At 34.0% G+C, this 23,867-nt stretch overlaps 1 protein-coding gene across 1 annotated transcript; it reads left to right on the forward strand.

Annotated features, from left to right (window-relative positions):
- The first annotated feature begins 680 nt into the window (after nucleotides 1–680).
- side (motor axon guidance molcule sidestep) lies at nucleotides 681–22,797 on the forward strand. Its single transcript, XM_011054065.2, has 12 exons — nucleotides 681–2,803; nucleotides 11,099–11,231; nucleotides 15,738–15,949; nucleotides 16,023–16,133; nucleotides 16,668–16,883; nucleotides 18,588–18,884; nucleotides 19,137–19,267; nucleotides 19,346–19,505; nucleotides 19,920–20,222; nucleotides 20,564–21,025; nucleotides 21,409–21,618; nucleotides 21,699–22,797. The coding sequence occupies exons 1-12, from the start codon at nucleotides 2,701–2,703 to the stop codon at nucleotides 21,740–21,742; spliced, it is 2,382 nt and encodes a 793-aa protein (XP_011052367.2). The 5' UTR covers nucleotides 681–2,700; the 3' UTR covers nucleotides 21,743–22,797.
- Nucleotides 22,798–23,867: the final 1,070 nt, after the last annotated feature.

Below are 23,867 nucleotides of genomic sequence, written 5' to 3' on the forward strand. Positions count from 1 at the left end.
AATCTCTCTCAGAGATAAGTGTAAAATCTCTTTAAGTACTCTCTTTTTAATTCTTGGCTTTAATTTCAATAAACATTATTAAAGTATGCCTACATTGCGCGTAAAAATAGAGATACAGTTTGCAATATCAAATTCCTGGAATTCGATCTATAATTTGCGAAACTGAAGAAAATGGAATTCTGTTTCTAATTTTATCTGCGATATGTAATACAGGAAATATTTGAAAAATTGAAAACATTTAAAAAATACGACACGAAATTATAAATTTTGCTATAAATTTTATTACGAATTATAAATAGACCATGGTAAAGAATTAAAGCTGTACATGTTCAGTACACTTTATAAAAACCAACAAAATTTAACAGTCTTCGTGTAACAAGCAGAGCAAGCGTTACGCTTTACATCCTTGTATTATTCACTGCGGTATTTGCATGCGTTACTTAGACTCTTATTTAGCATTACTCCCACGTCCACGCAAATGCACCTATGCACCGGATCCGTCGTGTGTGAGGGCGCAATTCACTCGTATGCGCCTCGCAACCGCGTGTTCGGGCCGAAGGCGCGCGTGTGCGGATCTACGCGTGTAGGTGCGTGCCCGCGTTTCAGACGTGCGTGGAGAGTGGAGTATTAGTGCGTGTGCCGCGCGCGAGAAGGGCGAGGGTGTCTCGGGTAGGGGAAACTAAACGCGTGTCTTCGGTTTTGGTTTTAGTTTCGTGGCAGTCGTTGCCGACGACGACGCCGACGACGACGATAGCACGATCATAACGACGACGACGACGACGACGACGACGACGACGACGACGTCGATCCTGCCTAGCGGTACCGATCTCGCCGACGCGAAAACACGACGCGTCTTTTATCACGCCGGTATCATTTCTCCGATTAAATCGACGTCGCGCGCGCGCGCGCCTAAGTGAACAAGTGACACCCTCTGCATCTTCGTAGGTACCAGCTGCAAGTGCGGATGAAACTAAATCCAAAAGTACGTGTCTCCAGTATCGCCGATTACATCTCTGTGTATTATCCCCCGAGAGACAAAGATTTATTCGAGTCGGAGTACCACACATGTTCCCGTTCTCCCCCATCTGAAACACTCGAATAGAATTTACGCGGTTCATTCTTGTGACGCGAGATTTAAATCTCCTTCAATCTATCACGAGTGGTACCGATAAACTGTACGTATCTTTCCTCTCCTCAAGCTGTTTTATAAGTATCCAGTTCTTCGCAAGTGCTATTGTGAAGCTCCAGCTGATAAAACAAATGATCTCTTTGAAAGACTGAAGTGTTAATTATTGGCCAATCCTCTCCTTGGAGAACTTGAAGAAATACTGACTTTATTAGTCAAAAGCTTCCCTCTCAGGAAGAATCTGGAGAATTTCTCTTTTAATCTAAATCTCATTCTCAATTTATTTTCATTCAGTTTAAAAGATTCCATTGAGAATCGATATACCTATATTTTATAAAGGTGTTCGATTTCAAGTAACTTCACGTTAAATTCAAGACATCGACAGTGAAATAGACGACAGGATACAGACGATAATCACTGACGTTGCTAATAAAGAAGCGTGAAAGTGACGTGCGATAGTGCCACCTGACCGCGTCTCTAAATTAAACCGCGCGGCGTGCAAAAGGAGGACCACCTACCAAGAATAACATCAGGAGAGAAGTATGGGGGACCAGTGGTAAAAAAGGGCGCACGAAAGGCACGCGCCCGAAACACAGGATCAAAGTTGAAATTCTTCGAGAGGGTGGCGAAGGAGGAGAAGAAGGAGAAGAAGGAAGACCGTATGGTCGGAGGAAGTCAAAGCGGACGAAGAGGACGACGACCAGATCGAATGCCGTGAGGCGAGAATTTCGACGGGAAGAAACGAGCGTGCGGAAAGAAGAGGACACAAAGGAAGCGAGAAAAACGCCGACTGGTTTTGTTAATCAAAAGATTTCGAGACACGCGTTCAGCCTAATAACGAGCGAGGGGAGGAGGAAAGGCAGGCGTGAAAGGACTTGTCGGAGGACCTCCGGTTGTGAATTGTGTCGCTGGCGCCTATGCTTTTTGTACTCCCGATTGAATAGGATTGACAAAGAATAAGGGTCCGCCCTTGAATAAATGAATGAGTATTATTGAACTACCGTTGAATGCAAATATATTTGCGAGAGATTGGAAGCTTTAAGAAGAGAAACTTAAAAAAGTTTTTCGCGTGAAAATTAAACGTTTGCAGCTTTGAAAGAATACAGAGAAAGTACAGGGACTTTTTATAATTTCAATTATTATTTTGAAGTGGGTATCACAGCGATAAAAAAAAGTTGTGATTCAGATCGTAGATCGTGTGGTAACGATAAATAACAAAAAATAATTATTATTTATTATATTTAAATATATAATACCAGTTATATATAAGACTACTTAAGTGCAACGTTAAGTTAGTGTTGAAAACAATCAAAACGCGAGGACGTCGAGAATGCCTGGATTTTCCGAGTCCTTCGAATGGTCGCGATCGATCGAGGAAGCGGCGCGATCGAAATTTTTCTCGGATCCGCGACTATCTCGCGAGAAAAACTGTCGCTGAATCAACCCTGCCCTTATTTGAAAAATAAATTCGATCGATCAAGAATCGAATGCAGCTCTTCGTGACAGGAGAGCGGATTCGACGTGTTGAGTGCAGTCATCGTGACATCTGAGCCTCGATACAAGACGATATCGAAATGCGCTGTGCGTCAGGATACGTATTTCTGACGAGTTTGTTGATGGTGCTAAGGACTCGCCGAATGGGCGCGGCTGCGGAGGAGTCGGAATTTCAGAACAAAGGTACGTGCCAAGGATCGAGTTTTCTTATCTCGAAATGATATCTGTCAAGTTTTCTCTAACATGCCACATTAAACATTTTTTTAACGGTAAATTTGTTCCTGGATTGCGCTAAAAATCGATACTTGAAATACCCTACAAAATTGTGTCTATTTTTAACCGTCAATCTTCATCTTCGGTATACGACGAAGGTATGCAAGCGCCTTAGCCCTCCTTGTTGCTTGAAACTGTCAGAAGATTGACATCTAATTAACGGGTCAGATCCGTCAGCGAGGCTATTAACGTGCTATTCGCTTGAAGTTCTACGCGCCCTCCAAATTTACATTTAGCTATATTTACACGTTTACTAATTAACTTGCATTGACATTATGCGGGGGTGAAATGTGATTTTCGGTAAATTCCTTTATATACTAAAATTTCCGATTACGCCATTTGATATTCTTATATTTTATCTGTTGAGAAAGAGCGAGCGAGAGAGAGAGAGAGAGAGAAAAGCAAAGTAAATAAATCAACATAAAAATTTTGTATATTTCAATAAAATAATTCTATTATAACGATTAGTTTATAGTAATTAATAATTTGTATTTAAAAAATAAAAAAAGAGAGAAAAATAAATATTTAATACAAAATAAATAATAGCCTTTATTATTTAAAAAATATTAAAAAGAGAGTATCGAGTAAGAACTGATGATTCTGGATTATTTTGACAAAACTTGTGAGGTGTAGCATTTTTCCATCATCAAATCCAACCGGAAGGATTTAAATAAACCCGCAGACCCGCATGCGACCTAGTGACGTTTTAGCGTTCGTAAAATTCAATCAAGGCTCAATTTATTATTAAGTTCAATCACTAGCACATTTACAATCCTACACGGTGCGTTGTTTCCTGGTTATATCATTGCGATACAACATTTCAATTTGCACTGGGAAGGAAGCAGATAAAACATTGTATTCGCTATCGCAAAAAATGTCATATATAAATAATTTAATTAATCTTGTCGTGAGGAAGAATCAAGCGAGTGCGGTAATAGCTATGACACGACGGACAAGTAGACAAAAATTGGAACTGCTGTCTGAAATAGACGTCGCCAGTTTAATTTGGCGAGACTGTCGACGCTAGTATGCCAAAATAATTACGTTATTAATCTCCGAGTTGCATACACTCTCGGAAAATCGCGACGTAAAAAAAACATTACGCATAATCCGGAAGAGTCCATCTCATCACTTATAAAACGTGTTATAAGTGAGATTAAATTTGTGGATTTTGTGATTACGACGCAGTCAATAACATTCGTCTAGGTAATTCCTGTAGATGTTTAATAATTATAATAATATTTTTTTTCTTATATTTAATACACGTATTCAAGAATAATCTAATCATAAATTAGAGAATCTACTTTATGAGTTCAGGGAAAAAATTTAAACATTAAATTATTTAATTTAACAGACTATAATTGACTGTCTATACGTAAGAAACTATTATATTTATCCTACGAGTTTTTTATTTTTATCCTTTTGTTTTATCTATAAATAGTAAAAATTGGGTAAAATTGATAAATTTTAATGGTAAAAGAATAAAAAATATACTTTCATATTTTTACTGTCTCCGACTATCATAAAGAGTTGAAAAGAATTAAGATTATAATTCTTTTCAACTCTCTATGATAGTCGGAGACGGTAAAATTTTGATGTCTTAAAAACTTTATAAATAAAAAACCTAAACAAATTTTTTAAAATCTTTTATATCTTTCAATCTCTTTGAAGATGACGATACAAATTTTAGACATAAAAGTCTTTGTAACAATAAATCTTTATAAAACATATAAAGAAATGAAAGAAAACTTTTAATCTTAATTAATAATAATTAATTTTGTCTTTCATTTCTTTTTATTCTATTCTATTCTTTTATTCTATTGAATTCACAATTTATTTTAATATAGATTACTTAAATAATAATTTATTGATTTATTTTATTCAAAAGATAAACAAAATCATTTATTAATTAAATATTATTTGTAAGAAAAGGACAGGAATCATTTATAATTTATCATTATTTTAAATCTTCGTATCTTTTTTTTTAAATATTCCATCGACTAGATTTTCGGAAATAATAATTTTTTCCATAATATAAATTGCGGTCTAAAAATTTTAATTAGGAGTTAACTAGGAGTCAAAAATTTAATATAGAAAAACGTGTAAGACTCTTCTGGAACTAATGAATTAGATATATAAGTTCAAAGTATCACAAACAAGGTATAACATTAGAAAATTTAGATATTTTAACCCTCGACTACAGATATGGATTTTTTAATTAACTAAACGCGCGAAAAGAATATCAAGGAAAATTTTAAATAATAAAGAATAATAACGACTGACGCTAATGCTCTCCTAACTCTAATTGCATGAAGATATACTAATGCAAGAGGAAAAGTACCAAACCGCAGCGTGTTAAACACAAATGGGTGGAACAATGCTAGAGCAACCGCGACCGTTAAGATAAAATAACCGCGATTTATCTACCCGCGAATTATATCCGCGAATCGATAACGCGTGTGACAGGATCCTGCCACGTGAAAAATAGTTGATCGAAAGGAAATGCCATAAGTGCGAATTGGCGAATGGAATTTTTCCGTTGATGATTCCTCTCATTGGTGATCTCTAACTAATGGAAATTAAGTGCTATTACTAGAGAGAATAAAAAAAAGAAGATAACGATTCCTTTCGAATCTCATGCGGGAATGCGAGAACTTGGATCATTTCGATTTTGCGTCGAAAGAATTCGCGCGATTTATTTTCAGCATGTGGAAAGAAACCTTTGGCTCTATCACTGAAGTGTGATCATTTATATAGAATATACAACTGAAGGAATCATTGTAAATTGTGAATTGACGTTGCCAACAAACATAACGTATTCATAAATTTTGAAATGCAGTAGCAACAGCGAGAGACGTGAAAATGTATCATTCCATCTAATATATTATTGAAAATATAGCTAAATATATAACAGAAATACATGTATATGCCTAAACTCGAGGATGAAGCTTGATAGTTTTATAATATTGGTCGTTTGATCGTTTAATCATTTACTTGTATGAAAAATGATGAAATCTCAACATTTATCATTCTCACGTAGGTATCGCAAGAAACTTTACATGTTTGTCTAACAGTAAAAGTCATGTGGAACGGCCCATTGCGAAAGCAACACTTTCGGCAGAATGAAAACACATAAACCATTGCAATGTGCTTTTCGTGCTCAGATCACCCTTGCATCGTTACATCTCAACAACTCTCTCGATACAATACATGCTAATCTCCTGATTACAAGTCCAATTTACATCTTATCTATAAGATAAGATATGCATGAAAAATCAACGAACAGTTTTTACATGAAAGAAATATCAGGTCGTAAAATAATATTAAAATTTGCTCCAAAGAAAAAATATTCTAAAAAACACAAGAATAAAAAATATATAATAACATTTCTGTCTTCCTTACTCTCTAAAACTTAAATTTCATTCTTAAGATTAAAAATTAATTCTTTTTCAAGATTGGTTCAATTTTCGCTTTTTAGAGTCAGAGTCCACTTCAAAGAATTTAGAAAGTATATTTCTCCTTGTTATTTAACTTTGTAATTTTGTAACTTTGTTATGTTGTGCACTGCAATGAAACTTAAAGATTTATCTTGTATTGTTTTACAATTAATTAAAATATCAAAATTAATAACTAATTACTACAAGAGGACGAATGAGTTTAATTTCACGAAATTTTAAGTATAATATAAATTTTACATCTTCAATGTGTTGGTAAATGCATTTAATTAGTGCGCATTACTAACTTGTTGCAAACATCAGAAATAAAGTAGAATAAAATAATTCCTCATTAAATGGAAACTGACCTTCGCAGTCATTCCACAGAGATATTCGCGATATAATTATACGTTATTTTCTAATTGAAAGAATAATTAGTCAGCGTAAATTGCGTTTTACAAATATTTTACAGTATGATACACCGCCGCTATTCCATTATATTATACTTATAGTCGCGCAGTCTTTATTGATTCGAGTAATCGTTGATTCATCAAACAAGATCCGTATTATAATTAATTGCAGCGCATTTTGACATTTGTCCAACCGCTTACTGATCCTAAACCCGCTGTTGTGCGTGACACATGTCGCCAGCGTCACGGACGAGTATGTGACTGATTATATGTATGAAAATTATATAGAAGATAGGGATTATATACAGATACATCAAATATGTACACAATATCATTGAAATAGTTAATACCTTAAATCTATTATTTGTTAATATCCAACTAATATCGAAATAATTAGCAATTTCATGTTGATCAAAACGGATTATTTCTTGTATATATAATATAACTGGAATTACGAGAGGATTTTTATTTTTAAACTGATACAGTTAAATCTACAAGATTGAACGATTAATTCTATAAAATTATTCATGAATTTAGTTATAATGAAATGCTAAATTGTTATACGTGTGTATTTTGTGAAAGATAAAATCACATTTTGTTATCGTTCCGACACTGATCGCGAAACATTACGTCGTCAATGTTTAAACTCAAGGGTCGAACGATAAAATAGCGAGGTGAAACATAGAGAAAGGGTTGCTCTTTGAAAGAGGAACAGGTTTGACTAATGTAACGAGGAAACCACGCGGGATACGTAGGTCAGAGCATTGGTGAAATTATCATACAAAGTGGTCAAAGCTATCTCGATGTACTCTCCTTTTCCATCCCTCGGGCGATCCTTGGGATGGACAGCTCGCAGGGTGGTCGAATAAGGAACAGAAGGTGGTCGACCGAGAATATCGACATAATTGTCGGGTTGCGTGTGGCTCGTTATTTGGAAATAGATCCGGATAATTTAGATAGGTGGCCACATGTTCTTCGTAAATAATTACTGAACATCGAGATGAGATATATTGCCTATTTCTCAAACAAGAATTCCTAGTAATTTCGGCCTTCATAACTCTTCAGACTTAAATTCGATATATTAAGCTTTCACATCGGTTAATATTACTACTATTAATCATTTTATATTTTGAATAAAATTTTTATTTTTACATGCATAAAGTTTGCCTTCAATTTATCATACAATTTTCATATATAATAACAAAGTTAATATATATCAATATTATTTTTAAAAATTACTAGTAATATTATTACTTTTAGTAATTCATGAATTGATTCACTATATGTGCCATATTTTTACTTAAATCTTTTATTTTAAATATCTATTCTATATAAATAACGAAGAATCAAGTTTTTATGTAAATTTCACACTTTTTCGTACGTTATTTTTTTAGAATCAATTATCTTCTTTTTAAGATGAAAAAATTTCATTGCATAATAAACATGACCGCGAATTCGATTCGCGAATAGATGTACGATCGAGTGAAAGGAAGGGCAAGGAAAGAGGCCAGGCTATGACCCGCACGGAAATAGACGCGAGTCGCCGGAAACGCGATTTCCCAACGAACACACGATACAAAAATAGCGAAGTTATCCCTCTCTCGGCCGACTATTATTTACATAACCACCCGATGCGCGAGCATCTTTTTTCCGATCCGAAGATTCTTCTGGAAGAGAAAAAAGAAAGAGAAGATATCTCTGTTTCTTACGTTAAAACAAAAACAAAAAAAAAAGAAAAAGAACAAGAGGAACGTGTGCAGCGATCCACTTCGGGGTCCGTGAACTGTATTTACTGTTCATTTTTTCCTCGCGTGGAAGACAGGTGGATGCAGTAACGGAATGGCCAACCGCTTAAAAACAACAGATCTACCCTTTTCAACCACAAGCTCTTATGTTTTTTTTTTCATGAGATTGAAAATGGAAGAAATACATATCATGTCATAAAGAGAGGAATGAAAGAGAGAATAATCGTTTTTGTTTCAAAGGGGATGCGAAGCAATGATAAAATGATAATAAAAACGATGGATTATGCCATAAAGAATTTTCATTTAGTTTATTATTTCAAGATATAGATTGTTGTGTATGTGAATTGATATATTCTTAAAAATAAAAATAATAGGAAAAACAAGTGTTAAAAAATTTCCCAATTATTGTTTGCAATTCCTTGCACTTTTTGCATCGAATGCATAAAAAAAGGAATGTGATAAAAGGTATATATGTAACATTTTTCAAATCTTTTCAAGTTAATGTAATAAAATTATGTAATAATCTAAAGTTTCAAGATTCCGTCTTGAACGCCTCAACAGGTGCAAATGCGCCGCTGAGTGTATGGCAAGAATGCCTAACCGCCAATGTAAAACTCGACAGGGCGGTTAGTCGCAACCCTCTCATCGGGTTCTTAAAGGCTCGTTGAGAGCGATGAAACATGTAGCGGCGTACTAATGAAGCAGTTCCTCGCGAGCGACATCGTCGTTTATACGCTCGCATAGCCACGTGCATGATGTTATGCACAGAAGAGATGCATCCGCTTTGCTAAACTCAGTCCGGTTTTACAGGAATAAGTAATGACATGAAAATTTATGTTACTTTTAATATAAATAAGCGAAGAAAGTCATATTCAGTCAAAGCGGATCTTGGTTCTTAATATTTTTGAGTAACTCTTACAATTTCCAGTTTAAGTAAATTATCTCACTGATTATTTATCAGTCTTGAAACAGTTTTAAAGTGAAGCTGCATTGAGAAAAATGTCTGATTGGAAAATGGACAAATTATCAATCAGAATTCCGGTTATCTCAACTAGAATTTTAATAAATTTAACCAGAAAATTTTCTAGTAGATTTAACAAAAAGATTTCTGATTAAATCTACTAAAATTCTAATTGAGATAACCGGAATTCTGATTGATCATTGATATAATCAGAATCTAATCAGAATATAATCATCTTCTGCTTTGCCCATTTTCAATCAAATTATTTTTTCAGTGTGGAGTAATATTACAAATTAAATTGACAAGCAATTTAATAATACTGATGCTAATAAGTTCGAAGCGAATATGACTTTCTTCGCTTATTTGTGTTGGATATGAATTTTCATACTATTGTTTATGTAAATGTAACTTTTGTTCCTTATTATCTTTCTCCTCTATATCTTCTATAGGATAATTTGTACTTGAAGAATCTTTTCATTCACGTATGTTCAACGTATTGTCATCGTAATACGCACCACAAGTCTATTGAGTTCTGTCAAAGACAAAAAAAATGGGAACTCGATAAAATACCCAACGAGAGACGTCTCAAGATGTGTGTTCACAATGGAAGAGTTATCAATGGCATACCGCAATGTGCATTAACAGCAGCGCGCCTCGTGCACGTGCGACGACGGCTGTCCGGCCGGCCGTCGGCTTACGTTATATCGTTTCTATTTTCTGCACTAGTACTTCATAACGGTGTGTGGCGAATCTAAGTTTAAATCCCACGCTGAGGGCCGCGTAAAATCATGGACAATGGTGCATCGAACTGATGTCCACTGTCGCGGTTGCAATTGTGCGATAAACTAGCAGAGTTGCGAGGGAAACGATTGTGTTATGTAAAGAAGCCTGAAGACAACAGACCAAGAGTATTCTTAGTCGTATCTAAATCTCAATTTGTTTACTCTGAAATATATCAATTTAAAAATTCCAAAATTTTTGCAATTAATAATTAGAAAAATTCGTGTATATTATTAGGTGTTGGAATTAATTCGTAGCGTTTTTTAATGAAAGAATGTTATTTATTTCACATGAGCATTAAAAAATACATTAATGAAAGTACTTCCCATCACTTGTAAAACGCTACGAATTAATTCCAACACCTAATAAATAATATTTAGATGTTACATATATAGATGCGTATATAAAATTTAATATGCTCATATTTGTAAAATATTGTAGGTAGAATTTAACTTTTTGTTTATTTAAAAATAACATGAACTTATTAGAAATTATAAATTAGAATTTCGAAACAACATTAGGATAGTATTTTCAGGAGTATTTTCCTTCGATTTTTGCTAAATACATTTGTACGATAATTTATATAGTCGTTGATTCGTGTAGTCTTCTGACAGCCGTTGAAGGATATAATCGCATAAAACATATGATTCATATATCACGGGAAAGATTTGTATCTCGAGTTTTTAAATAGGTCGATGCACGATGGTTATTGATCATAATTTTGAACGAACAGAATATTCCAACTTTCTACTTTCTAAATCTCTTGGTATTAAATCTCTTAGATTTCGTAGAATCAAGTGCTAAAATTGTGATAAAAGTTTAAAATAAGAAGAAAAATATCGCAGATGGAAAGTATGCAATTTTTCCTCTTTCAGTGCCCGTGAGATTAGTCTGGGCCACCGAAGGCGATGATGTGGAACTGCCATGCGACATCACACCACCGATGCCGGGGGATTCGGTTAACATGGTTCTCTGGTTCAAGGACAATGCTGGAATACCGCTCTACAGGCAAGTTTTGTACTTTAAAAATAATCCTACCCCGATCCGACTATTTTTACGTGGCGCTAAAGCCACGAAGCTAGGATATCAACCTATCTGAGTTTAACTCTGCGAAAGATGTCGCCATTAATTTCACAAATCATAACCAAGCTACGAATCACGCCAGAAAAATTAGAAGAAAGAAACGTAGAGATCTGTGGAAAGCCTACGTTCACAAATTTATATGCGGATCAGAATACATTTCTTAAAAACGTAGCAGAAACGATATTTTTTTTTCTCTGAGTGTGCGGTCCAAAAGCTTAAAAATATTCTTGCTGTCAATTTCCTGTTTTCTAAGAATCCACGAGAACGGATTCACGTGGCTGACTTTCTGCCGAATGCCGGCTAGCTCCGCGTTATTGGGGGATGAGATGCCATTGTTCTGAAGTCGCATCTCGAAATATCCCGGCACTAGGCTAGCTCCGAGCATGAACTCTCATTATGGACACCTCCGACGTGCTCTGCTCGCGACATATAAATATCACGGTTCATTAACTGTCTATGTAACTAAGCGCAGCCTATATTTCAATGCTGAAAATTATTTTTAGGTATATATAAAATTAGATGAAAATTTTATATTAAAAACGACGATTAGTCTTAATTATGACATATTTAAAATAATTACAATCACCAAATTTAAAACTCTTATAGCTTGTAAATATTGATATAAAATTTTTGTAAGATACGTATATTAATGTTTTATATATAATTATGATATAATTATGAATTTGGACCGATGAGAATAAATTTAATTAAATTAGAGGAATTCTATAGTCGGTCAAAGCGAATCTAATTCTTAAATATTTCCATATGAATATGTATCTAATTCTGTAAATTTTATGCCGGTCTTTCTTAATCTTGAAACGAAACCATAAGAGTTATATCATTTATTAAATTGATGTCAATTTAACAATTTTTGATACTAAATAAGCATCTTTATAATTTAGAAAAATATTAATAATGTAAAGATAATGAGAATCGTAAATTTATAATACATAAAATATTGTTTAATATATATATGATATGTATATATATGATATTTGTATTAACATACAAATATATGTTAATATATTCGTATTTGTTCAATATTAATTTTTAACATAATACATTAAAAATAAAATAAATAAATTTTAATTTTTAAATCGAGGTGTGTACGATTTTTAAGGAATGTTTCGAAAATCATCATTTGCCATCGTGGCATATCTACTTTATTCAAAGATTCATCGCGTGCACGATTATAGAAATGGATGCGTTACGTATTGGTGCGTATACGAGGAAATTCAAGTTAAGCTAGATCAGGACTGTATAAATAATTCGACCGAATTTCCACGATCGGAAGTGTGGGATGATGGAATTTCATAACACAACCCAGAGATTCAGGAATAGCAGTCGATCGAAGACCCTTTTCAACTGACACAGGCATTAAACAGAGCGCTTATTTACGAAAACAGTCTCTGGAATCATAAAGTAAAATATTTTCTCATTAACTATCAACGTTCGTCTATGAAAAATAAATGGAACCATGTGTAAAAGTCGCGTGTGTTCGAAAGAATTTTTATGAATTTTTATTACTTCATTATGGTTTATGTTTCAAATTTTCGCATTGCATTTGGTTTGGTAAAAAATTAAAGTGTAATATAAAACATTATGTAAATACACGAGTTATTTTAGTCTTATTATATATATCATTTTTTTAATAAAATATATTTTTTCCATTCAGATTTTGCGAAAGGAAATAAAGAAAAAAATGTTACCGAAGTAATTATAAAAAATTATCATTATAAAATAAAAAATAAATTATGAAAAATTGAGCAACATTAATATCGTTTTTATTAAATGTAAATATATCTCACTTTCTCGGTGAAAGTTTTTATAAATTTTGTAGAAATTCTCGAGAAAATACGAACAGTTAAAAGTGAAATACGAAAGTGCATTGTAATGTGAACGATGAAGGAAACTGTCAGCGAGTGGTTATCAGAAACATGATGGTTATAAGGCTCACAAGAGAGCATACAATTCCGGATAATATCAAAGGACCTTCATAGAAGAAATACAACAAGCAAAAGGGAGATCGTAGAACATCAAAGGAAAGCAAGCGAATTGCGAGGATGGAACGTAAAGCAATCTCTAGTTATTTGTGCCTTCTGCTGGTGAAGCGTTTCTCACAGACTTTCGCGGATTCGCGCTTCTGATAGTCGCTGAAATGGTCGCGAAAATGGCAGAAAGAAAAGAAAAAAAATGAATCGTGCCAAGTCGGAAGGAATTTGCGTTGCGGTGCTTCGAATCCGACAACGAAATGTTTTATCGTAAATATTAGGTGTTGGAATTAATTCGTAGCGTTTTACAAGTGATGGGAAGTACTTTCATTAATGTATTTTTTAATGCTCATGTGAAATAAATAACATTCTTTCATTAAAAAACGCTACGAATTAATTCCAACACCTAATATATTCATACCTTTTATTTCAATTACGAAAATAAACCAGGTTGAGTTCAGCAAAGCTAGAAAGCTTGCATAAATTTAATATTTGCAACTAAGATTTGATGCAACGAAAATATTATGTTTGTAAACAATTATCAGTATATAATAATTCAGTTCTTTGCTACAATGAAAATTGCCAATGTAATAAGTTTTCTCCATTATAACAGCAAAAATATGCATCTTTAGATATCATGTTTTGTTAAAAATGTTAATCTATATATTGGACTGATTTTCTATAATAGCTAATTTTATTCAGCTGTACAACTTTGCTAATTTAATATAAAAAATGGCTGTGTTACAGCTGTAGATTTGAATCAGTGAAGTTTTTAGTTGTTTTAACAAACTTTCTTTCCGTGTATATAAAATGAGGACAATTTTTTACTATTACAGTTATTTATCGCATAAACGTGGATCAATTTAATCTTTTCAATAGTTTCATGATAACGTCGAATTACGACTTGATCGATTAAACGCGCGTGATTTAAGCAAGAATCAGTCCAGCTGCTTTTGGCGTTTTACATCTCAGAATTTCTCGTATCGGAGGACATTTCGTGCATTCGAAGAACCGTCATATTCTCGTTTCGATAGAAAATGGCTTTGCTCAATTTCACGGCACATAATCTAGGTTACACAAGATGGAACTTTCCGTCCTGCGTCACTTCCGACTTTGACGGCGTATTTGGCGAAGATCGTCGTCAATCGCATATCAACGACGAATCGCATGGACGTGCGGTAAACAGTTTCAGCTGATATCTCTTTTTCCGTTGTCAGCTGTCCGTTTTTCCACCGCCTGGCCGGAACGATTTCCTGTTACCGTTGCGCAATAGTCAGCGCTCTAAAGCTAAGAGGATCTAAATCCGCGAATGGCGAGTCTGCCAACTGTCCTTTTTTTCGGTCGCGAATAGACGACGCGCGATGCACGCGAATTTAGCCACTAAGAGCCAATTGGCGAAAGCACGATGTTTACGGAGTTTCCGCACCGGAAATGCTCAAGATCGCGATAGAGAAGCTTAGCCTAGAAATCCTCTTGAATGAATTGATGGCGCCTCGACTTGAAAGAGACATTCCTTAAACGTGCCTTAACGGTGCTCAAGCAAATATTTTTATCTTAAAAAAATAAAAATAAATCCTCCTGATTACTAAGAGAAACATTTCAAAGAGGAAATACATTTAACAGCATATTTCTCTTCGCGTTTTTTAAATTTTTGGATTATTTTAAAAATAGTAGTATTGGACACACACATGTACAATAGATTTTCGATGCATTAGAGAAGATAGCATTTTCCTGATCTCCGATGTAATGTTATTCCGTCCGCATGCTTGGTCGCCAGAATCTCGTTTGTAATAACAGGGTACACCGCATGTAAGCGAGATTGAGACTTGGAGAGGCTGTGTGACGCGTCTCTATTTCATATATCCCTTCATATGACAATGCTCAATATTTTTATTCCGTGAAATCGTTCGCGTTTTGTTTACTAAAGCGAGTTGTTTACTCACGTATTCGTTCGTGCTCGTTCGCTTCATCTAATTTGAAAAAAAAAATATATTTGTTTAAACAATAATTCGAATTAATCAAGATATAATCTAATTAATCATTATTTTTATAATATTACATTATAATATAATACATAAAAAAAAATTAAATCTTAATATATATTTCTTTGAATAGTACTAATTATAAGTAAACATTTAATTACAGTAAATAAATGTTTACGTTTAATAAATATTACTTAGGACTATTCAAATAAATATGTATTAAAACTTAGTACTTCATTTCAATGTAATATAATAATATAATATAATATTTTTATATTAGGTGTTGGAATTAATTCGTAGCGTTTTACAAGTGATGGGAAGTACTTTCATTAATGTATTTTTTAATGCTCATGTGAAATAAATAACATTCTTTCATTAAAAAACGCTACGAATTAATTCCAACACCTAATATTATATTATATACTATAGTTTGATATATTAAATGTTCCTCTCTGCAGTTTGGACGCGAGAAACGGTAGCTTGATTAGCGCCATTCACTGGGCGGTCAGCGACGATCTCGGAAGACGAACATACTTCCAGGTTGGCGATGGTCATCGAGCGAAATTAAAAGTCACCAAAGTGACGTTGAAAGACCAGGGAGTCTTCAGGTGTAGAGTGGACTTCGTGGACTCTCCGACGCGAAACTTTCGCGTGAACTTGACTCTAGTTGGTAACTATCGCGTTTCAAAAGTTACAAGAGAGTGATGAAACATTCGTTATACCATCGCGTTTGACTCTTTTAGAACAGCCAAGTAAGCCTGTGATATATGATGCCCAAGGACGAGAGGTGACGGGAGTGGGTGGTCCCTTTCTCGAGGGTTACAATCTTGCTTTGATATGTCAAGTGGCTGGAGGTAAAGTCTCATCTTCTTAAGTTTTATAACGCATATTTGTGCATCAATATTTTCTGTCATTATTCAATGCGTGTAAAAGTTATCATTGTTATTAAATTGGCTGCGTTTAACAGAAAAAGCTTGCAATAGTTGTAAGATTCTTTGAGGATGTTCTGGCTATACTTAACGAAAAGTCAAAAAATCAGTCAACCTTCTCTCTATATACAGGGTTGTAAACACATCCCAGGCTAATAAAAAGTTAAGGAATAGAAAATTTGCAAAGTTTTCGTTGGAAATTTATTCTTAAAATATATAACTTTTTGGATATATAACTTTAATCTTTAATTCCTTGCTAGATCTAAATATATAAACCAACCATGAATGACTGTATTCAGGAGAATATTTATTTTGCAACGCGTTTATTGATTTTGTAAAGCACTTATTGAACGCTGACTTTTGCTGAATGTGGCCATTATATCAGCTTGCAAGTAATATTCGTGCAAATCGTATTGAGAGTCGATTGATAAAAAAACCATGTGTGTGATTGATTCACAGGTAAACCTAAGCCCTCGGTGACATGGTGGAAGGACGGTGAGCTCCTGGATGGCGTAGTCGATACTTCATCTATCGGCTCGTCGAGCAGATTTACAGAGAATCACTTGTTCATCGACACAGTCACTAGATCACTGTGGGGAGCGAAACTCGAATGCAGGGCTCAATCCGGACCAATGGAGAAACCTATCGTTCGTGAAGTGCCTCTTGACATTTATCGTAAGTATCGCATCTTATTCAAAGGGAAATTTAGATAATTTTGAACGGTTAGATAATTTTAAAGAAATTAAAATTTCAAGAATATTTTAAAAGACAACACGTGATTATATTTTCAAGCTGATTTCTAATTATGATTCTGATTATACGAGCTCGTAAATCTTTTGGCGATCATGCCCTATCGAGGATTTCGACTCGAGGATCTTCCGACATTTTTTCATGTTCAAGCGATGAAATGCAAATGGTGACGTTACTAGGAAATGGATCATAAATGCCGCGTTAACGTGACAGCTGCTTAAAATAAAATCGAAGAAATACACACATACACACGAACACACACTTCAAGGCCGTTCACTAAATCCTAAGCACGTGCTAAAAGGCAGTCTCAAGCGGCGCGTGTTAAAGGGCACTCTTGGCACGTTTTATTCGATCGACACATTGCGCTTCCGTTCCTACGCCTTCCTCTCGTATTTATTTTTAGGTCGAGCTAAACAGGAAAATCGTAACACTTTGCATCTACGAGAGGCACAGGGAAAACACTTGTTGCAATCTCCTCGGAGAAGGATGGTGTTCGAATCTAAACACTATGCTTACATTTGAAGATGTTATAAAAAGAGCAAATTATAGTAGTTTAAATAAAGATAAATTATTTTTTGCCATTTTCAATTATTCAATGAAATATGGAGAAATTATTTAATATAATATAATTTTCCATTTAATTACCCTAGTTTTTTCATCCTTTCAAAATTCTTTTGCACCCCGAAATATTTCATAGCAAAGAAAGAAATTTAAATATAGTTGCGAGCAATTGACCCGCAGCGGAAGCGAAATGAATTCCAACCATTTCGCGTGGATCTCCTTAATTCCTTTGACGGTCGTATTTCGCAGAAATTGTCGTCCAAAAGTAAAAATATACGGTTCGGGTCGGCGGGCATCTGGCCCTCCCTTGGACCGTTATTTTCGTGGCGCAATGCCGACGAGGATCTTGACTCGCTTATAGTTTTTTGCATCCCGCAGGAATCATCCGTCGTGCCTACATCCGCAGATGTAAATTTTTGACGGCGAAGTATGTTACTTGTTAGACTTCCACATGCTGCTTGCCTTTGTGTCTTCTTATATTAGAAATCTAAAGTCGATCAAGAAGATACTAACAAAGATACCAGCACGGAACATCATAGAAATGAGATTTTCAAATAACTTAATTCTTTGGTGTTTCGAGTATCTCACTTACAACCAGCTTTCTTTTTCCATTGCTTATAACTTTTTTATTAATTAAGATACACTTGCTTGGTACTGTTAATGTTTGAAATTTTGATTGAAACAAATTTTTTACAATATTTTCATTTTTACGAAAGTTATAAGCAATCAAATTAGATTGGATATGTCATACCCAAATATTTCATTCCTATAATGTAGCAGTGAAGGATTAGTATTTTCGCAAAATAAGTGAAAAGCACCTTATTCGTTCAAGACGGATCTAATAATATGCGTAATATTTTCACATGAATTTATACAATTTTCCCATTTATGCAAACTGCGCGCCAAATATTTGTTAATTTTGAAATACAATCTCAAATTGAGATTGAAGTCGTAATATCACGAATTATATTGATATAGCTACAATTTTTTTTTTAATACAATAATACTAATACTTAATATTTTTCCGCATAATGAAATATTTTACTATCAACTCCTATCATATTTCAGTTAAACCAGCAATCGTGAAGATTGTTTTGAGCGAGGAACAAATTTTTGCTGGTCGTCCAATCGCTGCCAGATGCGAGACGTGGGGTAGTTCTCCAGCGGCTAGGATCATTTGGAGACTCGGCGAACACGTAATGAGCGATCCCAACGTATCCACCACACAAAGGAGTAATTCGACAGTAAGCAAGGTAGCTTTAGTCCTTGGCAAGGATGACGATGGCAAGGAACTAGTCTGCCGGGCTGAAAATCCAAGATTTCCCGGAGGAGTGCTTGAAGAAATTAAAATACTTCGCATCTCTTGTGAGTCTTCTTATGATTTTCGAATTACAATAAACTTTTCTCGATAAATGTACAATATCGAATGTATAAACGTATCCAAGAATTTCTTAAATATATTATTTATAAAATTTTAGTAAAACAGCAAATGCCATAAAAAATACTTTTTAAAGAATCTGTCTTTTATATTTAAATTCTCTATTAAATATTCGTTGCGAAATCAAGTACTATAATAAATAATGACGCAATCTCTCCAATTACGAAAAAAAAAAACAGATGCTCCAGTAGTTGTCGCTCGTTTGGCTAATGGCTACATCTTGGACACTTTGAGGGAGGGCGACGATCTCAAGTTGGTCTGTGACGTTCAGAGCAATCCGCCACCGACACAAGTGACTTGGTACCACAATGTAAGTAAAAAGAGAAGAAGGAAAAAAAGAGACTCATAATCCAACATAATTGATCGTTACTCAAATCCTTGTTCTTAGAATCAGCGGCTGGAGCACGACGTAAGCGCCGGAATTCTGCTGGCTTCTAACTCGCTGACCCTCCGTGTGCTCGCACTCGCACACGTCGGCGATTATTCCTGCGTAGCCATGAACGCTGTGGGAGAAACTCACAGCCCGCCGCTTTTTATTCACATGAAATGTGAGTAGTCATTATATTTATTAACATACCGCGCGAGACTTACTTTCGTAAAAAAAAACTATTCTTGCGTCTTAGACAGCAATGTCCATTGATAAACTAAATTAGTTATGTCAAGATGGTCTGATTTGATTTAAATATTCGTTTGTAAGTTTGCTGGAGATTTGATAAGTTTAAAAAAATTAATTGATTATTTTGATTAGAATATCTCGCAATGGAAATATTAAACTAAGCTAAAACAATCTTACAAACTAAAAATAATTAATAAGTACATGTAGTATCATATTAATTAATTTTACATATTTATATTAATACTTATATTAATACTAATAATTCAATAAATTAACACTTAATATTTTTGTGTAGGATTTGCGTGCTTTTCTTATGTTTTTGCTAACAATGTCAAATATTTGACAGACGCACCGAGATGCAGAGAAGATAACGAGAGAAGAGAGATCACTGTTGCTCGACACGAGACGGTATTGCTCAAATGCGAGGTGGAAGCATTGCCTGACGACTATGTACGATTTTCATGGACTTACAATGGCACTGTTGGCGATGTTCTACCTATGCCAAACTCGAGAGTCGAAAATAAAGGGCTCGTGAGCATGCTAGAATACACCCCTAACACCGAAACTGATTACGGTACGTTGGCTTGCTGGGCGAGCAACGGCATTGGACGGCAAAGGACACCCTGTATATTTAACATCGTACCTGCTAGTGAGTTATCAGCCATTAATTACGTCATCTTCTCGCGCCTTTATTAACATTCAGTAATGAAAGAAGTTATACGTCTCCGAATAAAAATAAAACTTGAATAATTAAAATGTAAATTTTTTATCTGCGAATTTTTAAAGTCTGTTTAATCTTTAAATGGAGGTTTATTTTCTTTAATTTTACAGCTTTTCCTTGAGTAAGATTTGTTATAATTTATTGTTTCATTATATTTATTACCTCAAAATAAGACAGTTTTAGTACTATAATGGCTTTTCCAGCCTATAAAAGTTAAAAGAGTTACATCTTCATTGCGACTTAAATGCCAATTTTTTTTTATCGCTCAGAACCACCGCAACCACCATTGAACTGTGCGTTGCACAATGAGACCAGCTCGCTGGAGGTTAATTGCATCCCAGGATCGGACGGCGGGTCGCCGCAACACTTTTTGTTGGAAGTACGAGGGTCTCTCAGGAGTTCTGGGATCGGCCATATCGGAACTCACACCCTTCAAACGCCTCAGAGCGATCAAGGAATGGTCGGGGAATCTCCACCTATATATCAAGACATGAATCCGACTCCGAATTTTCAGCTTCATGATCTTGAACCAGGCTACGATTACACGGTATATATTTACGCCATCAACGGACGTGGCATGAGCGAACCCGCTCTTTTGGAACACATTAGGGTCGTCGAACCTATCGGTGGAAAGATGGAGAGAAGCGGGATTTTTTTGGAAGATCTGAAAAAGGCGCTACCGCAGGCGAGCTCCGAAAACATGATCATCGCTATTGCACTGGCAGGCACAGGTAAAATCGATGCTCGTGGTTTTTTTAATTTCGCCTAATTTCTCCTAATTATTTTGAAAGTTTAATTTTCCACGAATAAATTTAAATGGAAATAAAAAATCGTTTTTTTGCGCTTTCTAAATTTTTGTATTTAAAAATTTTATTACTTTTATTTTATATAATATTATAATCAAAAGATACAGTAGCATTTTTTTCGCATACTAGAAAAAAGCTATTTCTGAAAGCAAAAGTTTGTAACACATTTATGAATTTTTATATTTTAAATTCCTATTATACACCGTAATATTTTAATTAATTTTCTTTAATTATATAATCTATTAAAAAATATAGACTAATAAATTTTATATTTATTCTCCTTACATAATGCAACTCTAAATTTAAAGGTGCGATAGCGTTGATCCTTATCGGTATTGGAGTGATCATCGGTGTGGTGATCTGCAGGAAAAGATCGAATACTCCTGCTATAGAAGGCCCCGACGATTTTACTACACCGACCTACGTTCCAGCCCAGAGAATTGAACCTAGAATCAGATATTCCAACGAGAATAGACGTTCTCAAAGGGCGAGTCTCTACGTTGAAGAAAATCGAAAAGGTAACTATCATAATAGAAAACAGCAAATTTGTATGCTGCCCGAGTTCAAATAATTTCTAAATTATTTAATCTTCTTTCAGAACCAGATTTATTACATCGAGTGGAGCTTGACTTGCAAGAATAAATCACGTGATTCTGTACAGACACTAATAATCAAGACGAAAAGTGCAATGTTAAATAAAATTCCATACACTACAAAAAAAGGATTGGCTGCTGCAGCAAATTAGATGGTAAAATATGGCATAGCATTTTTAATTAGTTGCTGCAACCAAAAATTGGCTGCTACAGCCAATTAAAAATGCTATGCCATATTTTACCATCTCATTTGCTGCAGCAGGCAATCTTTTTTTTTCAGTGTAGAATTGCCCCTCGATATTCGCATAAATTTGTATATTCCGTATTTCGAATTTATATTATGTCATAAAACTGGAAGCATCGTGATTATCGTTTATAATGAGTAGCTGTTGGATATGCAAATCGTTTATTTGACTCGAAGGATTAGCGATGGAGCGCCACGGATACTTTTTACGATTGAATCGGAAAATTTGCCGGTCTTCAACGCGAATCGAGGTGTTACAAAACATTCTATTAGTTATTTATGTTCGCCTTACATAAAACGTAAAAGATTCGCAGTCGAAATTTTTACGTTAGATTGTATAGAGCGTAGAGTTATAATAACATTACAAAATGTACAGCTATTTTTACAGCGTAGGAGACTAAGGCGTACGTATACTTGCAAGTATTAACGTATTAATTGTCGACCTAAAAACGTGATTTTATGTACCTTTGTCGCTTAATAGAGACTGCTCCAAAAAGACGTCAACTTTTAATATAAATTTGGATTGTTTGAAATTTTTACAAATTTTAATCGCGCATACTTGACGAATTTTTAGTTCATCCAATTATGAATGCAAATTTGTTGTACTTACTTACATCATGCTTTGTGTTTTATTAATTAATGCAATCGATTTATATTTCAGACTTAAACTTTTTTTGAAGCAGTCAGTAGTTTATAAATTATTATTAATTATGATTAATTTGTATAATTTTTGATCAGCGTAGTTCACGCTATTCCATATGTAAATATTGTACTCGTATTGATTGATAAAATTAAAAAAATAATAAACTATCATGTTGTATTATTAGTGATTAATAAAATTAAAAAGACTATCATAAAAATATTTCCTTTACCTTCCTTTATTCTTCGTGAAATAGAGAAAGAGAGAGAGAAAATTTATTGATATTCCAATTATTTTGTGAAGTAACAATATAATAATCTTTAATTGTTAATAATATATATATATTTTTTTTATTACGTAACAGCATATATAACAAACGCATTAAAATTATCATTGAAATAATTTTATTGCTAGTGTAATTTGTTAATTATTAGCGACAATAAACTTGCTCCAACTGGCTAATGATTTAATTATCATATTTCGCAAACGGATCTGGTTTTATAATCGATTATATTGCCAAAATATAATACTCTACGATAAATGAATTGGCATTTAATATGTCGTGATTTGACGTGACAATTGAATTGCAGAATCGAGCATTTTCCAACTTCCGCAAATTATTGCAATTATTATACATTCATTTCAATATGCAATACATTAACTTTAATCTCGGTTTAATTTACTCTTTATCTTTTTCTAATTCTTAAAATTAGAAAAAGATACAAAGCGAATTAAATCAAGATTAAATAAATAGATTGATCTACATTGATAGAAATGGACATTACAGAGATATTATACATATAATGAATCCTAAGTGTCGATAAAGAAACTTCTTGTACATTTTTCAAAATATGGAAGACATTAACAGACATTGCCTGTTAATTCCAATCAGAGAGAAAAGATAGGTCTGAAGCGTTATAGATAATAAAAGTACATTAACATATAAAAAGTAAATTAACATTAAAATGCTGCTTCCTATTTGAAAGCCAAAGCGTGTCCTATGTTATCAGCTATCAGTATAGCAATTGGTACATCTCTGTGTAATCACGTTTGATAGCGCCACATGTGCAAAGAAGCAATCTACATATTAGTCTCTATCTGTAAAGCAATTACAAAATAAATTATTAAACTTTTTCCACTTTGTCGATATTAATATAATATTAAATTTAAAAAATAATCTATTTTTATTTAAAACTCTAATACCCACTTTTCTTTCGGTCATAACATTTAGAAATTTTAGAATATTGATATTATCATTTTATAAATTGTAATACGATATCATAGGTACTT

The sequence above is a fragment of the Acromyrmex echinatior genome, chromosome 18 (assembly GCF_024713525.1).
Source record: "Acromyrmex echinatior isolate Ae372 chromosome 18, ASM2471352v2, whole genome shotgun sequence".
Taxonomy (NCBI): domain Eukaryota; kingdom Metazoa; phylum Arthropoda; class Insecta; order Hymenoptera; family Formicidae; genus Acromyrmex; species Acromyrmex echinatior.

Bases quoted from the DNA above. Each gene is read 5' to 3' on its own strand.
- side (XM_011054065.2), top strand. From the start codon at position 2,701: ATGCGCTGTGCGTCAGGATACGTATTTCTGACGAGTTTGTTGATGGTG. The intron at 19,268-19,345 runs GTAAGTAAAAAG...CCTTGTTCTTAG, and splicing joins AAGTGACTTGGTACCACAAT to AATCAGCGGCTGGAGCACGA. The intron at 20,223-20,563 runs GTGAGTTATCAG...TTTATCGCTCAG, and splicing joins ATTTAACATCGTACCTGCTA to AACCACCGCAACCACCATTG.